The sequence below is a fragment of the Pelecanus crispus genome, chromosome 1 (genome assembly GCF_030463565.1).
Source record: "Pelecanus crispus isolate bPelCri1 chromosome 1, bPelCri1.pri, whole genome shotgun sequence".
In the NCBI taxonomy this organism is placed as follows: domain Eukaryota; kingdom Metazoa; phylum Chordata; class Aves; order Pelecaniformes; family Pelecanidae; genus Pelecanus; species Pelecanus crispus.
Window position 1 is genome coordinate 41008735 of NC_134643.1, and position 17762 is coordinate 41026496.

Here is a 17762-nt window from a genome sequence, read left to right on the forward strand (position 1 = left end):
ATGCATGAACTTCATTGAATATACATAACTAAAATTGCTGAATCTTTTTTTTGTCACTTGATATTTATTTCCACGAAGTGGGTCCAAGATCTTTCTCCTTTTGCAGATTGCACTAAGAAGTACTGTGATTGTTTTAAACCGACCTATGCTGTATATGCATACATATAATACTTAGTTGAACAAATGTGGTAAGCACTTGCAGGTGTATTAGTGATTGTAATTTCCATTTAAAAACAAAACTTCTGATTAAAGTGTTAGTCTGAAACAGTGTCTGTCTTCTGTTCGTTGTGATGCAGAATGATATGAACCTCTCTGATAAGTCATTCCAAAATGTAAAACTGAGATGATTTTATGAAGAGGGAATAAATGCCTGACATTTTCTTCATTGTAATGTTTAGATACTTGTATGTATCTCTCTATGCATGTATGCCAGTACAGATAACAGACAAATAGGAGAACCTGGAATTATTTGAAGTGCTGCTTTCCTATATTTTTCATTTTTAAATCAATGTAAGAAGAGAAACATACACAGTGAAGACTCAACAGTGTAATAAATCTGGGTATCTTCTCTCTAAAGTAGGGTGTTTTTCAAACATCACGGAACAGTAAAATTACCTTGGTCACTCTTTGGTTAGAAATCTGTCCTGACCCCTATCTGACTGCTAAAAACTTTCTCTTCCCCTCTAGTTTTCTTTCATTAGAATTTTTTCATTCCTTTAAATGATCCCCCCCCCCCCCGGCTTTTTTGGGGATTTCCAGTTTCGAATTTTTATACATTAATTTCCCACAGCTGTCCTTGAAACTGGAAAGTATCCATTATGTGATTTCTCTAACATGTTGATGGTAATTTCTGTGTAATGTTATTGGTTTCTTCACACATGCAGTTTGCTACAAAGAGAACCCAAAACAGGATCATGGCTTCTTAAGGAAGATGCTTTTTTCTGTTGAAGTGCTTCTTGGGCACTTCAAGTTCAAGTGGTCCTTTTTCCCTGGACATAGTCGAAGCTGGAAGCAGACAGTTGATTAGGTTACAATGGACATAGCTGTGGGTATGTACTAGACTTGCTATGTAAAAGCCCTTTTGGATAAACACCAGGTCTTGATGATGACAGCTGTTTAACAATTACAGATAAGATTAAAGGATTGGCAGGTAAACTGACAAACATTAGAAGTAAAGGCAAGTTTAAGTTTATGTAAGTTGGTTCTTTAACAAGAAGCATCTCAGTGGATACAGATTTCTTTTGTTTGATGCCGAACAAAACCAACACTATTCATCACTGCCTTACTGCACTGTTCTGTTTTTACAAAAGTAAATAGAATGAGCAGTGAAATTTAATACCGTACTTGTGTTGCTTGCATGTGTATGTGCCTGAAAACACTTTGCAAGCATTGGCCTTGACCAGGCATTTCAATGTTGAGATTAAAACAAACAACTGAACCTAAGTATTTTACAAGTAATGGAGTATGTCCAGCCTTGGCTATTTCAGTATTGATGAAATATTTTTATTAATCTCCTATCACTGGATACTACTTCTTATTGTAGAAAGCTGGAAGAATTCTACCTTAAATTGTTAAAGGGTTGTTTATTCTTTCAGTAATGCTAAGGAAGTCTGGTTTTACTCATTCCTAGAAAACAAACTGTATTTGTTGGTACTGTGTTTTATGTTAGGCTCATAAATGCTTCCTAAATGAGTGTTAATCCTTAGTTTACATAATGAAATCAAACCATTTCTAGGATTAGCTAACAGTAGTTAAATAATAGCTGGTAGCTGCTGCTATTCTGACTTAATAATCCTTTACAAGTGCTGCTCATTCAAGCAGAGAGAAGGGGTCCTTTCTACACAAATCGTATCTAAAGTTTATTACACTGAGGTGATTTTCTCATACTAGGGACTACAAAGATGTACCCAATGTATCTCGGTGGTGATGACTGTTTGACTTGATTACATCAATGTCTCGTAAATACTGATCGGCTTGCTTCTGTCTTCAAGTCCCTTCCCTCAAATTCTTATTTTTAACATAAGCTGCCTATCATGAGAAACCTGTGTCACTGTGAGCATCTGGAGCATGTAAAAATTGCGCAACAGTTACTTGTCTGGTGCATATAACTCTTTCAGAAAATGGTCTTATTCCAGACTTCTTGACTCCATTGAAGCCTTTATTCACAACCAAATGCTTCTTACAGATGCCTTCTCAAAATGTCTGAATATTTTTCTCCTGTTTGCTTAGGGGTGATGGAACAGGGGCAATTTTCAGTGTACAAAGATCAATTTAAAGAAAGTGAAATAGGGTTTGCTACTAGCCTTAAAAGACCTTTGTTCAATGTTCAGTTTTTGCATATGTGTTTTTCAATGTTACCTTAGACAAACAGTTTAATCTGTGATTTTGTTTTGTTAATAATATAGAAGTTCGGCTTCCCTGTAATCAAATTGCTGTGTGATACAGTTTTTTTTTAGAGTAGTTGGATAGTCTGACGCTCAGCTGCTTAAATGGGATAGTGCATATGGTGAAACTGGTGATGGCTTTGCTCTTGCCTTTTTGATTACTATTGCTTTCATCAGTAGTATTAATTACATCACCTGTGTGAAAGTACAGAGACAAGATAAGTAATTTTTATTGCTGCATTTTTTGCGCATGTGTAATCATAGTTAGTACTGGGACCAAAGGTCCTTAAAACAAGAGCGTTAGACATACTGAACGGAAGAACGCACATCACCTTCATCCTGCCTCAGAAGCCTTGTCATATTCTCCTTTACGTGTAGCAGAGTTTAAGTACAGCCCTGGCTCTAGTTATGAAGGAATGAAATCAGCTGGGACAAAGTCATTGAAACCTCCGACAAAAACATTACATGTTCCTTGGCACGTTCATGATCATCTGGAAGAGAGACGGTGTCTTTTTCTCAGTGGGACTCTTCAAGCAGTAGGAAGGCAAAACACTTCTACTGGCTTTTCATGGATGTGGTGGGAGAAAATGAGGCCTTGCAGCAGTTCTTTGAAGGTAAGAGTCAAGTTTTAAGAGAGAATCTTAACAATTTCTGGTGGCAGCAAAAAATACAGTAATTGTTTGGGGTTAACTGAAGAGGAAAAAGAGCCCCCAACCTCAAAGCTCCGTTTACACGAAGCTATCGTGTAAGGCGATACCAGAGTGAAATAGTACAAATGGTACAGATGCACTGCAGTGGCTTTTTCTTTGTACTTCGGCCAGAAGAACAACGGGAAGGTGGACCCAGCAGTGCCTGCAGTACTGCCGTGGTAACTGCCAGGAAGAAAAACCGGGAAGTAGCTGAGGTTTCCTTGCAATTTATCACTTCTGAAATCTTAGAGGTTTTCATGAGGTTAGAGAACTCCCTCCTTGCTCTATTGTACCATGCCAGGTTAAAGAGCGTTTTCTTTCTACTAACATTCTGAAACAACCTGATTATAATTGGTAAAATGGTAACTGTGGCAGTATCCTCAGGATCCTTCTGAGAAGTTAAACTCAGATTTTTTTTTTTTTTGTCTTTTGGCTGGGATCTGTCCTTCTGCCTTTTTCCCCAAGACATCTCACATTCAAGTAAAGTCCCATTAGTTTCCTGCCTTTCCCTTACCACAAAATTTACTTTCTAATAGATCCTGCAATCAAACAGCATTTCTCAGACCCTGCCATCATGTGATTCAAAATGGCTGTTCAAAGACTTTCGTATTTTTTTACTATTTTACTAAATCTTTTCTTTCCCCTTCTTTCAATTTACACTTTGCCTTTTTTTTTTTTTTTAAATATATATATTAACCATCCACTTCCAAGCTTCTCTTTCTGCATTTGTTTTCCTTCTATTAGCTGTGCAGGTATTCACGTGATACTGATCTCAGAGTAACATGGAAAACTATCTTTTCTGTTTTGGATAACATGGACAATTTTTGTTTCCCTGCATTTAATTTGTTATGCTAAATAAGTTTTTTTTTTTGTTGTTTTCCCCTTCTCCCTGGCACTCTGGCCTAGGTGAGAGATGGCAACTCTAACTTTTGAGTTTTGATTTCAAACTAGGAAATTAAAGATTCTCTAGCATTGATCAAGAAAATGTATTTAAGCCAAGAAATTTTAATCAGTGAACCACAATCTAGGGTTGCTAGCCAGCAGATGTGTTGTTTACAGATGTTAGGGAATTCGTACCATGTTTCTTAAGTTCACTTTAAGTCATGGAGATCAAAAGCTAACAAACTTCCTTGGCTTTGCTTTCAGCAAGATGTTTATTTTTATCAAGCTGTTTGTTCAAGTACTGCACTGTATGGCTGTTAAATACTTAAAATAGTGTTGGACACAAATTATATAAAAAAAAAATCTCATTATCAAGTTTTTAGGAACTGACTTGGAAAACAGGACTCTCTAGGGAGTTTGGGCTAGGTTCTGTTGGCTTTTGTGACAATGATACCTGGGAAGATATCTCAGGTATTTTAGCTGTATGAGCTCTTTAGAATTACTAACTGTAATTCTAGAATTACTAATTTAACTCTTTTTAGAAGGTAGTTTGGTAGAACATCTGTCTGGGCCAGCATGAGGGGGAGAAGCCCTGTCAATTCCATTTAATTGCAGGAAAAAGAAACATCTTAGGAGGTTACGTTCCTTCAGTAATGTGTGGTTCTGCTGTGTAGTGCTAGCATATGACAAAGGTCTGCTAGCGCAATGCAGTGTGCAGGGATGCTGTTAGATGGCTCAATTTCATTATCTGGAGACTGAGATTAGATACGTGTCAAGGCTACAAGAGCTAATCATTCAGCATGTAGTAGCTAGGCTCCTCTTGCTGTTAAACCATAGGCAAGTCTGAAAATGGAGCAAGCTGATTTAAAGCAGGGTTTGCACTCTTCAAGCAGGGGTTAGCTGCATTGAATGAAAGGCCAACTTTAACTGATGGCCTCTCTCCAGCTTAGCACTACGGCTTGTGGGTTGGCTTTATGCCACCTCATGAGGCAAGAGCAATAAACTGCTAGTTCTAACTTGGTGGCCTCTGAGATTAGTCACAGCAGGGCTAGAACATTGTCTTTCAAGGCTTCAAAAAAAGCTGAGTCCTGCAATATCAAGTGGAGAATGCCGCCACTGAAGAAGTCTCTCTCCTTCGTCAGTGGTTCAGTTTTGACTTCCAAATGCATCAGCTGGGTAACTCAGCACATTCATAGATCGGTTTTGTAAGATTATTTGAACTTTATGAGCAAAAAGGATCTCATTTTCCCTGTTGCTTTGGCTCCTTACAGTGCATATTTGTTTTGACACTCATTAGTAAGATAAACTCACATTTGCAGTATTAGGGGACAGTCTGAAAAAGGAGGTTTTTTTCAAGGCAAAAGAGATAATGTTTGTTTTCCTGTTGATCACTACTTTCAGTAGTCAATAGACCTCTTAGATTAGATATGACTCTGGGATTTGACCTTGGCTTTTTCTCAAGAGTAAATGGCTTTTCTCTTGTCATGTGGCTGTTCTGGGAAGTTCTTTTCTTTTTTTCTGTCCCATGTCACTCCTCCCATACTAGAGATTTAATCTTTGAACAGTTTTTCCTATGGCTTCTGTTGAAATTAATACTTTTTAATGAAAATACTTGGGTTTTTTAATCAGTAACTTTCTATTTGTCAGGGGAAGGTCAGAGCTCCTGATTAGCTCTCGTGCCTGTCCGTGTGTAGCAGAGCAATCTATTCTTGCTGACATTATCAGTGGGCTGAGAAACTGAATGAAGGCCAACCTAGTTACACTGTTAAACTGTTTTCTCTTTTTTTTTCTCTTTTTTCTCTCCCGGTTGTTGGAAGATACATTCGGGTGTCTGAAATGTGTGTGATCTAAAGAAATCTCTTAGTGGAATCACCACCTCTCTGTATACCCCTGCTCCTGCATGGGTTAACACTGAATATAGTTTAGGGCTCTTGGTAAACAAATTAAGCCACAGAACACACATGCCATTAAACACAAAACGCTTAAAACCCAGAAGTGTCTCATACCATTTGAGGATGAGAGATTGAAACAGGAATAAAAGATTAAATGAGAAATTTAAAATATTAACGGTAAGATTTGTTTCTCTGGAAAATGTTACTTTGGGCAAAGCCATCTATTTTGACACAAGCTCACTCTTTACCACTTGGGGTTACAGGTCTTCCTGATGTTGAATAGCCTAGACTGTCGCTGTTCTGTCCTTAACCCTTTCCTCTTTGTTGCTGCCGTGTGCCTGAGGTTCATGTCCATGGCTCTGCTGGCCCAAGCAGCTTTTATCAATGACTCCGGGTCTGTTCCAGTCAAGATGAACTGGACTATCTTGAGCAATTTAAATAGTGATGGGTACTCGGGAGTCCTTTAGCATGAAAGAAGGTAAGGAACAATCAGCCCCGTAAGTAATACTTACCTTTGTGTAAGTCAATGTAAGTTCAGCTGGACTTTTCACCGAGCCCATATAGTAGAGCTCATAAAGTGCTGAGGCCTGTTTTAGTGGTAAAGTATCTTCAGATGAAAATCAGTTAATAATTCTCAAGCAGAAACATTTCCCTCAAGTTGCAAGGGTTTGTAGCAAACATTATGAATTTGTTCTTTAAGCAAGCAGGTCTTGCTGAGCACTGACCATATTCTGTGTGCCGTTTTTACATCTCAAGCTGTATTTAAGGATTGTTCCCTGTATAGACTAGCTGATGCTCTTACTACAAATAGCTGGACTTGGCTGGGAACTTCCTGGGATCCTCTTTTAATGTCAGGAAATGATCAGTTTAGTATTGATTTTTAGTCAATACTAGAAGTTCGACAGAATATTTTATTAGTTATGGACTGAATTTATGTTTGCAGAAAGAGCACCCTGATAGCCTGGTTATTTGGGTACTCCTTTGGAAAGTGATGGCTGTGGTTCAAGCCAAATTCAGAACAGTGTGTGACTTTCTCTGAAATAGCTGCTCTGGGAAAGGCATAAAACTTACTGCAAGGAATTTCCGGTTCTCTGTCCCCCTTCACTTTAATACTATTGAAAAGGAGGCAGCTGATTTAAATGCAGTCATATGTAACGCACTACATGGAAATGTTGGGGAGAATTAATCAAAGCAGGTAATTCAGGGATTGAGGCTGATGGCTACAGGAGTATAAAGTGAAGCTGAGGAGCCAGGTGATGAGCCTCATGGTTGGAGGAAAGGAGGGGATGTCTGCCAAAGAGAGGGATGAAGCGAGCAACTGTCAGATTAGGAGGCTGGAGTTTGGACTACTCCTTGGGGGCCTGGGCTGGGAATAGGGACAGGCCAGGCGAGAATGGACAGGGAAACTGAAGCCAGTGGTAGAACTGACAGGTTTTAGGCTTCAGATTGAAGGAGCAATAACAACAGAATATAAAGCTTATGGAGAAATGGGAAAAATAGCATTATATGCTGCCTATGGCTGCAGTCGCTGTTCTGCAACCATGTATGAAACCCCAGTTGCTGTCTTGGCCCTTCATCAGTTTCTTGGGTAGCTGGCAATCCTCTGTGCAGTGACACTCAACTTGAATGTTGTCACCCAGTGCAGACTCTTCCCAAGAGATGTCTGGGCACACTGCGATGTGGAGTGTGGACTGGGAGCAGAGATCCCCAAGCGCAAGCTGATAAAGGCTGCTGACTCCGCATATCCTCCGGCAGCTCGTAGCCAGGCACACGTTTCTGTGCAGGAAGCTGCATGTTCACAGGGGCCTCTCAGCAGGCCTTGTCCTGCCACATACACATGGTTCTCCACTCCTGCAGCCACCTAATGTCCAGGTGAGCGACTGGCTTGCATACTACCCGCATCTGTTAGGTACTTACTGTGATCAAATGCATGTGAAATGGATGCCACCATTTTAAATAAATTTGCCTATGATCCAGCAGCTCCTCCTCTGCTGAAACAGACGCCAGTGCAAGCACATGAAGCCACTGACCTGGAAAGTACATTCAGAAAGAAAGAATAAAGCTCTACAGAGCAGCCAAATATACTGGTGCACCTGTATTGCAAACTTTCATTAGTGGTGGCCTCTCTTCTTCCTTGTGCACTTCCTTCCTCTCCCAGCACAGAATTACTTATTCCTTCCTTCTCCTAGCTATTTAACTGTTTATTTAAAGTGGACAGATTAAGAGGGGATGACACATACTGCTGTTGTCATCACTTAGCAACAGAGCCAATCTCTGGACTGTGGGATGCCCATATTAAAGGCCCTATCCTTGTTTGATTCATAGCTGTACTTCAAAAGAGCTTGTCTCTGACCTTGGTCAAAATAAGGATTTCTTGGTCTTGTGGTACAGGAAAACCAGTTTGTATCTGACCTCTAGCCTCATGTTAGTAACAAAATTATTGCACCCTGTATGAGGACCAGGCAATTTGAACAGGAGGAACAAGTGGGTAAAAGGAGGAGATGGTGACTGAATCATTTTCCTGTGGACTACATTAGCAAAAGGAGAAGTGTTCGAGATTTAAGTGGGGGCGGGGGAGGGAATATATCCTGAATTCAGACATGAAGATGAAAAGATGAGAATCCAACAATTTTGAGGAAGGCTGCTGAAGAAAGCCAGGCTCTTTTGTACTCTCAAGCTGGTTTTGCAAAGTACTTTGTTCACTGCTACTTCAGGACTTTCCATGTTACAATTTTGCTGAGGCAACTAAGTATGCTGCACCTATTGAACCTGTCCTGATGTGCGGACGACGGGTTTGTATACAATGCCAGTATGTTGGGATGCAAGGATCTATCAGTAGCGCATCTGCAAGTTGCTACCTCACAGTGAAAGGCAGCCAAAATTAAGTCTGCAGCAGTGATAAGTAAATGATGCCTAGATTAATCTGTGATCACAAAGCAATTTAGGAGATGATTATTAGTAATGTGAATTTATGTATTAAGCCAGACATGAGGGAATTCTTGTGCAAGGTGGTGCAAGTGGATTTTTAGATGCTGCTTGCAGTTAAGTAATGGCTAAACACTAGATCAAGAAGGAACCATGTCAGACAGAGACATCGGGGGAAAAAAACAGAAGAAATTTTATGGTAGGACTTCTTACCATGCACACATCTGCGAGACGTTCAGCGAGCAGACAGGAAAAGCACCAAAGGCAGTTACTGCTCCTGTGCTTAGTGACAGTCATTAACTTTTTGTGTTCTCCCACTCTGCCACAGAGCTGAGCTGAGGGGAAATGGTGTCAGCCACTTGGGGCTGAGCCACGCAGCTCTGGGTTTATAGGCTAGTCCATTTTATCTTGTGTAGCAGTGGGACGCAGCCACACACTCTCCTGTGCCTCGCTGGAGAGAGCAGTAACTTCAGTGTCCTTGTCTTGTTTGCTTTCTGACTGGCCGCACCCATATTTATGGAAGGTTTGCTGGAGAGGTGGGGAGCTGACAAAGTAGTTCTGTTTGTTTGGTTTTTTTAGAGAGTTCCGGCTGACTTTCTACAAAAGTTGTCATGAATTCCGGACACTTTATAATCATAAAATCTGTTTACAGCCTTCAGTTACCAAGCAACAAAGGACAAAGTACTGAACCTTTCTACTCATTTATACATTTAATGTGTTAGTGGGCTGGTTTTTTTAGGAAAATAACAGGAAGCCACCAATCAAATATTTCTAAATCTTTGTTTTTGCTTTAAGCTCAGGTTGGTGAATTTTTAAACTGAGTGTTTCAGAAACTCATTTGCAGTACCAATGCAGAAAGTGGATCTGTGTGAGACAATGTCTGAGCTTTGACCCAATCACCTGTCTTGATTCCAATGTAAAAGACTATGAAGTTCTCTTCAGAACCCCTTTTTCCAGCTGCAAACTGGGGCCCTTCATCCTCTTGCTGTGGTAATTTAGTGAAGCCTTAATGACATGCGTGAACTGGTGTTTGCCTGGTGCTGCTGTGTCATCTTCATCTTTCCCTGCGCATCCTTTTACTCTGTATTTCCCACCATCCTTTCTCCCAGAGTGACTAAAACCAGAAGCATAACCCATCCATTACACACAAGACAGGATGGATTTGGTTTTAATTTGAGTAGAAGAGTGGGCAGCATTACTCAGTCTGAAGTACTGACGACTCCCTCCAAATTCCACTCTTGTAATTACTGGTTTTTTGCCATTTTTAATTTTAGGGCAAGATATCCATGGAGCCTTGGAGAATCCCATGGTGGATACAAGTATGTTGGAAGAATTCATCAGTAGTGATGTAGAGTTTGGAACTTTGTAAGTATTACAGCAACATGTACTTCTTCTTAGCAACATCTCTTAAACTGTTTTCATTAGTGCCATGATAAAATCTGAATGCCACAGTCAGACCTGAAATCTGAGTTTCAAAAGGATTGTGGCTCTCTTGATATCATTGCTTGAAGCTGTATAAGAAGACTTGGAAAAATCAGTTACGGACAGTAATGGAAATATGGTCGTCTTGTAGTTAACAGAATAAATGATAATGAAGTCTGGGATAATTCACAACTGTTATGCTAACTGTGGCATTAAATGCAAAGCTGTTCTTTTAATATTCCTGTAAGTGCTAGTTTAGTGTTTATGTACGGAATAAGTGATAGAAGTGAGGCTAATGTATAATAAATTGAGAATAATGTAAACCTCCCAGTTTGAGAGAAGCAGGGCTACTGTTTTCATCCTAATCCTTCGTTCAGAACAGTGAAGCTGCCCATTAATCTCTTCTGAGGCTAACTTTAAGAGATACAAAGGATACATAATGCAAAGGGTCAGGGTCAAGGGTAGAAAGTTATGCAGCACAGATCTATCAAAGACTTCAAACCCAAATCTTTCATCTAGACAACTATCAGATGACCGTTGTTCAATGCAAAATATTATTACTGGGCTGACTCTTGCACTTGCCAAGAAGCAGAATAAGAAGGGATGTTTTAAAAATAATTAAACCCAGGATTTTTCATTCCAGACACAACTCGGCAGTACACATATTTACTTACAGTAGGCTAAATAGGTTTCTACCTGCTCTAAATCATGAATAATGAATTGATTCCCTCTCCGCCCATGCCATAAAAGTAAAGAAGAATGAAGAGGTTGTATATAAATATACATAACCTTTATTTTCAGAGTAACTCAACATCTGTCAGGTTAAACAGATTATTGAACTCCTGTATGACAACTTAAATGTTATTCTTTTGCTTTTATATACAAAACAGCAAAAATAGAATTTTTTATATATATATATGCTATAGCTTTGGTATGTTATTCTAGTTGCAGTGCTACTAAGTATTTACATGCAAGAAAATTTGGAGGCTCAGCAGGATTTTATGCTGATACTACAGTAATACTTCATTATTTATAGGATTAAGAACATTTACTGAATCATTAAATCTCTAAAAGTAAAATTATGAAGTATATGACTGTATTGAAGACTATTTGTGCATAAACAGAATAGGATCTCGTAAAGAAACTTGCCAAAGCGTGTCAAAGGAGAAAAATATTAAAAGCCTCCATACATATATAAAATGCAGATCAACATAATGGCAGGTGCAATACAGAATGCAATGAAAAGGGTGCTGTTACCACCAAGGTCTTGGGTGCATCTGGAAGTGTCCTAATGTAATAAAGGAACCCTCTGTAGTGCCTTTAAATGGCAGCGAGATGGCATAGGATTTTCTCTGCCTTAAGCTGCTTTGAAAGCACCACCATGAAGGACAGAAAAACTTGAAATAAAATAGGAGATGTGACAGACCTGTGTCCTTAACTGACAGGAGACATAGCCTCTCTGTAGTGGTCTGCTGTGACTTAGGATGCTCCTATTTTCAGTGCAGAAGGAATGAAGTGGTTTTGCTACACAGTGTGAGAACACCTGCTTGTTGCTGAGAGCTACTCACAGAGGACTTGTCCTACCTTAAACTATGGTGTAGTTCCAGGTCTCACTCTAAGAGAGTAATCCTTTACACAGTGTCTGATAGGAGAAACACTGTAAGTGTAAAAGCAAAACAGAGTATCACAGGGAGATATAATACAATATATTCAAATATATGTACCAAAGAATAAATAATCAAGAACCTTCTTTCAAACCTCAGGCATGTGAATGGGCTGAGCTGTTGGAGACAAGTTGAGAGCAAAGCTCCTAGTGTCAGCTGCACACAAGGAAACGCTCACTTCCTGCCTGAAAATCAGGAGAAAGCTGCATAGTGAAATATAGGCTGGCATGTTCTTGTACAGAGCAGCATGCCTGAAGTTCTTTATAAAGGAATCAGAAGAGGTCATGTTTTCAGAAATTTACCTGTTTGAGTAACACAAAACAGTTAACATTAAAAATCACAGAGCATGCTTAAGTTTTTTGGCTTTCCATGATGACCTCTCCAAACAGGGGCATAAATCTCTCCTGCTTGGCTATGGGGTTTGTCAGAGGTGGCTATGGATCACATGGAATTTCTTGGTTCCCAGCCAGGAATTCCTGTCATGCCTCCAGTCCCTGGCTCTCGTAATGACTGTCTGAGCGTAACTGCCTTCCCATTTTCTAGTCCCCATACCGCTGCACCGGCTCCCCGTAACACTCCTACCAGGGGTCTGAAGGTGCTGTGCTATGCTGGGACCTTGCCCTGAGCTGCTGTGGAGGTGGCCCTGCTCTCCAATTCGTAGTACATGAACTGGGAGATGAGTCTCTTGCTTAGGTAGCTCTACACAGAGGAAAGCAGCCCGGCTCTGCCTGAATTTGGCACCTCATGGTGTTACTCAGCAGGCAGGTGGCATGGAAGCTGTTGGATGACCGTCCTACATGGGGTGCTGCAGGGACCTGCACTTCATGAGCACCCTTTGTCAGGGGCAAGAGAGCCTAGACTCAAGAAATTTTTACTTTGTTACCCATTTTTTTTTTTAATTTGTTACTCATGTATTGAGAAAAAGAGACTATAAACAATCAGGGAAACAGCCTTCCTTCCTTCCACCCGCCCCGGCCTTTCGAGGCTCAGTTTAAACCAAGCCCTTCTCCCGCCTTCCTACTCCCCTTGTCGCCGCCGTTCCTCACTGCTGCCGGTGAGGGGGTGGAGGGGGAGCTCCCCCTTCCCGCTCCTTACTCGTTTTCCTGGGCTCTGGCGTGGGTGTCTCTCACGACCCGCCGTCCCCTCGGGGTGGCCCCGCTCCGGCGGGACGGGACCCCGGCTGCTCGCCGCCTCAGCGGGACGGGACGGGACCGCCGCCGCTCGCCGCCTCAGCGGGACGGGACCCTGGCTGCTCGTCGCCTCAGCGGGAAGGAGCCGCTCGCCGCCTGAGCGGGACGGGACGGGGCCGCCGCCGCCTCAGCGGGACGGGACCGCCGCTGCTCGCCGCCTCAGCGGGACGGGACGGAGCCGCCGCCGCTCGCCGCCTGAGCGGCCGCTCTCCCCGGCAGCGGGCGGCGCTGATTGGCTGGCGGAGGCTGTGGCGGGCGAGCGGCTGCCGGCGGGGACCGGCGGCGGGCGGTGGCCGCCTCCTCACAGCCCACCTTGCGGCCCCCGCTGCCCAGAGCCTGCCCGGAGCACCTCTACGATTTATTCATTTATTCAGGTGTCAGCAACGCGTCGAGATTCTCCCGGGTGATAAACTCGGGCACTAGAATCGGGCAGCAGCGGTGTTTGGGTTAAAACGTAACTGAAGGGCTTGTCTTCTGTGAGGAATGGGGGGGGGGGGGGTTGGGGGGGGGGGTTGGTTTGGTTTTGAAGCTTTTCTTTGAGGAGGCTGTTGGGATGGACCTGTTAGTACTCTTTATTTTGAATTCTTTTGTGACTTAGGCATAGAAGATCATATTCTGAAGGGAACTGGAAGATTTGTGTAGGATTGAAAAAGAGGGAGAGTAGCTCGTCAGCCGTGGAAACTCCAGGTTAAGCTTCCTGATCTTTTTGGTCAGCTTGTAAAAGTTCTTGTTTCAAACTGGGCAAGTGCATGGCAGCTCCGGCTCCCCTCCATGCCTGGGCTGCCTCGGGTGCGTTGGGTGCTGAAGTGGGACCTGCTGACATCTGAGAGCGCTGTGGCCAAATGAAGGCCTTAAGAAAATGGCCGCAGTTAGCGGAGAAAGATGCTACAGGTCTGTAGGCTGGGGAGAATGGGTTTAAAGCCTGCGTGAGCTCCGCGTATGAAGAGTTGCTGGTGTGCCCGGAGGTGACTGAAGAACAGCTCATGGGAAGGAAGGAGGATTGAAGTCAGTGGGTCCTGGAGGGGGGCTTGGGCAAGAGCTGGCAGGGATAGTGCCTCCCTGCTTGGGGGAGAGGTGGAGGGCCACAAGAGATGGTCTGACAAAGCGCAAGTGATAATTCTCCTGTGAGAAGGGGCAGCGACCACAATGAGCAGTGCTTACTGAAGACCCTTGTCAGTAGTCCGGTGGTCCGCCTCCAGCTGCTTTCAGCCTTGCTTTGTAGTCATTCTCCATGTCTCCTCCCAGTAGAAATGAAAATCTCTTCTTCATCCCTAGGCAACGCCAGTTGCCAGACTCCCCACCGGACTCTGGATCGGAACCGTGTTCTCCACCACAGCTCCAGAGTAGGTCACATGAATTCTGCCTCTTCCAAGCCTGTAGGAAAGTTTCCAGCTCCTCCTCTTTCTCCATACTTTGTCTGTTTACTTCTTGCAGGCACATGGTATGACGCTGCGTGGCCCAGTGGGCTGCAGCCTCCGCTTCCATGCCCATCTGCTGTGGCACCCAGCAACCTTCCCTGCAGGTTTATGGAGACTTACTCTGATCCCAGTGCCAGCGGGCATCCCTGCAACATCCCCCAAGGCTGGTGTCTGAAGACAGGAAATGCTGTGACTCCTTGGAATAATTCTACATCCTCAAGCTGTTTGGGTTTTAATTATTCATACTTTCAGCCAAATGCATCTCAGATTTCTGGGTAAATGATAAAGCTTTATTGCAAAGGATGAGACAGATACAAAAAAAAGTAGAGGTGGTAGAAGACATAGTTAAGATGGGTGTAAAATCCCCATGGGTGTAGGGTTTTCCACAGGATGGCAGTGTTCAGACATTTTCGAGACGCTTGCGGTTGAGGATGCTTTAAACATCTTGATTGAAGTTCTCTTTGGAAGTAGGAATGGATTTAAATTTTTAAAACATTAGAAGGCTAAAGAGGGTTTAACAGGTGCTTCATAACTGGATTATAAAAACATTCGGGTGTTTTGCAATACCTAATGCAGGGATTTGTCCATAAGGGTCTTGTAAGTGTTCTGACAAATGGTATGAGAGGAAAAAAATTATATTGTCATATCTATGTAAGCAAGTGAAATGGTATTCATATACCATCTGCCATATTCACCCAACAGTATGTTGTGGATGCTTAATTATTTAAAATACACTGGCTAGCGCAAGCATCCAACCATGATACCTAGTTAGAATGAACTGACTGATGCATGCCAGAGGGGGACCTCCCTGGTTATGGGGAGAGAAATGTGAATGCATCAGCATTAGTCCTGGGCTTGCAGATGCCCTGTCCCTGTCTCCTCTTCTGTACAGAGCTCAATTACGTGTTACATGTGATGTGGGGGAAGGAAGCTGTGCCTGGGTTTCTCAGTGAAGCTATTTGTGTTCTTTATTTGTTTTCCAGTATTTGTTTGTGTTCCAGTAGAAGGTGCTAGTTAGTCAAAGTCACATTATTTTTTGAGGGAATACTTTAATTATTGGAACTTAAGATACAAAATACTTCTTAACCAAATGTGGAACTTTTGAACAAACCCAGAAAAAGAATAACAGTGTGGTGGGTGGGCTTTTCTTCTGCTTGTGGCGAAACCTTAGTTTGAGTACCTACTGTGCCTTTGGAATCAGGCTTTTTCCCTTTGCGCGAAGGAGCATTTTTTGAAATCTCAGTTTCTGGGAAAGGGGAAAACTGTTACCCATCAGTTGCCCCTTGAGATCTCTTCGTTAACACATTAGTTTAACTGCTCCTAGTGTTTTCTGTGTAAGAAGGAAAGTGAGTTCATGCTTGGTGGAGTACAATTATTTAAGATAAAGCTGTGATTTTAAAGCAAATGTCAGGAGACAATAAAACCGTGCCACGTGTGCACTGTGTAAATTTTTAAAAAGATGTCAACTTCTCTATTTATGTGAAATAAAAAAATAAACTAATTTATGTTTTGGAAGGAAAAATTGCATGATTCAGTTTTAAAAAGCCAACAGCAATCTCCTCCCCCTGGCAAATCAGAATTTTGCCTCCCCCTGACAATACAGTTAGAATGAGATACCTGGCTATTCTCTTGTTATGATTCTGTAATATCTGTATTTATACTTACAAATGAGTAATGCAACATGTATTTTTAAAAAAGTATTTCTGCAGCATCAGGCAAAAAAAGAAAGCTCTCACAGTTACTGGGAGATGCCACTGATTTTCCAGTCCAGTTTCAGGACTCCAAACAAGGTAAGCAACTGTGTGAAGATGAAATTTAATGTTTCATACCATAGGCAAGTAAATATTTTGAAAGCACAGCTCCTGCTGGCTCTGAATCGGTAGTGGTATTAACAGTCTGTACTTCATTACCAGGTTTGGAGGAATTTACCTTTTCAGTGTTTTTGAAAACCAGGACCTATTTATATTTGGCAAAGAGAGAAGCAGCATTAGAGGTTCATGTTTCCTGAGGACTCTCTGGGCAAAATATTCTGCCCTTTTCCATGTGTGAGCCTGCCGTACACAGATGATACCATACTCTGCTGACTTTGCTTGGCGCTAAATTGACTGGGCAAAGAAACCATCTTGGGTCAGCTTAACCGGGAATTAATGTGGTGGATGAGCAAACAGATTGCATTTTCCCTTTATCATCTCAACTCCATATTTTTTCTACAAAGTGTATCCATGCACGAGCTTGGTAAAAGCTGTGTGTTCTTCCCCACCCCTTCCCCAAATTAATTTAGTTCATTGTTCTATCAAGATAAAAATGCTAAGCTTATACTGATTGATACAGAAAAGCTTATCAGGCATGTACAGAAATGGATCAGCTTCTGTGAAGCGTGAGGCTCTCTGTGAGTGAACAGTTTGTAATGAGCAGTTTATCTGAGGAATTTCACCTTTGTCTGTTAGTGCAAAACCTGAAACTTGCTTGTTACTACTTTGGAGTAAGTTATTTTTAAGCATTAAATCAATCTTGTAGAACACTTTTAATGAGTAGCACCTGGATTTAGTAGGTTACTTATCCTTTGGTATCTTTTATTTGATCAGTGTTGCTTGATTGTGACTAGTCCTTTAAGTCTACCACTGCTGGAAAGAGAAGATGAACAGACGCTTCTGTAGCTAAAATTGCTATTGCTGTTTTTAATACTTAAAGACACAGCTTTGAAATATGCTTTCCTTGGGAGCCACTGTTAATAAAATCTCACTGATGCACATGCTGTTGGAAAAAGAACACGGCCATTGGTAAAAATGGCATGGGGATCATTTAGAAATGAGGTGTGAATTTCTTTACTGTGGGGGTTTTTTTTGGTTTTTTTTTTATATTTTCACTCTGCTGTGTGTCAGAAGTGGGGAATTGCAAATGAAGCTTGGGCCTGAAATGATTCTGTAGGGTCTGTCATACTGTGCTGCCACTGACTGTGGACAGATCTTACTTTATATGCTCAATGACATATTTTTTTCTGTCCTTACTGCACTCCATTTATCTGTCTCTCTTGTCACATTCTCCTCTGTCTTCATAAAATGTGTAATATCTCAGAGAATTATGGTTGACCCTGTCTATTTCAGAATGTTATAATGTATAGTCAGACAGCATTAACCAGTCAACCCGATGTAGTGGCGAATGCGCTTGCTATTGGAAAACTGCGTCCTGCTCTGGGACGAAGTACCTGTTGCAGTGAGTTGGAGTATATTCAGTTTAAACCTGTAGTAAAGAGAATGGGAAACATAATTGTTTTGCTTAATTGCTTCTTGCAGTGT

The 17762-nt window shown here is 41.8% G+C and overlaps 1 protein-coding gene across 1 annotated transcript in view; it reads left to right on the top strand.

Moving 5' to 3' along the window:
* The first annotated feature begins 2952 nt into the window (after positions 1-2952).
* MYRFL (myelin regulatory factor like) overlaps positions 2953-17762 on the top strand; it is a 47189-nt gene continuing 32379 nt past the window's right edge. The window contains exons 1-5 of the mRNA XM_075727527.1: positions 2953-2998; positions 10047-10137; positions 14324-14391; positions 14483-14741; positions 16165-16256. Of these exons, the coding sequence (XP_075583642.1) occupies positions 2953-2998; positions 10047-10137; positions 14324-14391; positions 14483-14741; positions 16165-16256 (556 nt within the window). The remainder of the gene's footprint in view (positions 2999-10046; positions 10138-14323; positions 14392-14482; positions 14742-16164; positions 16257-17762) is intronic.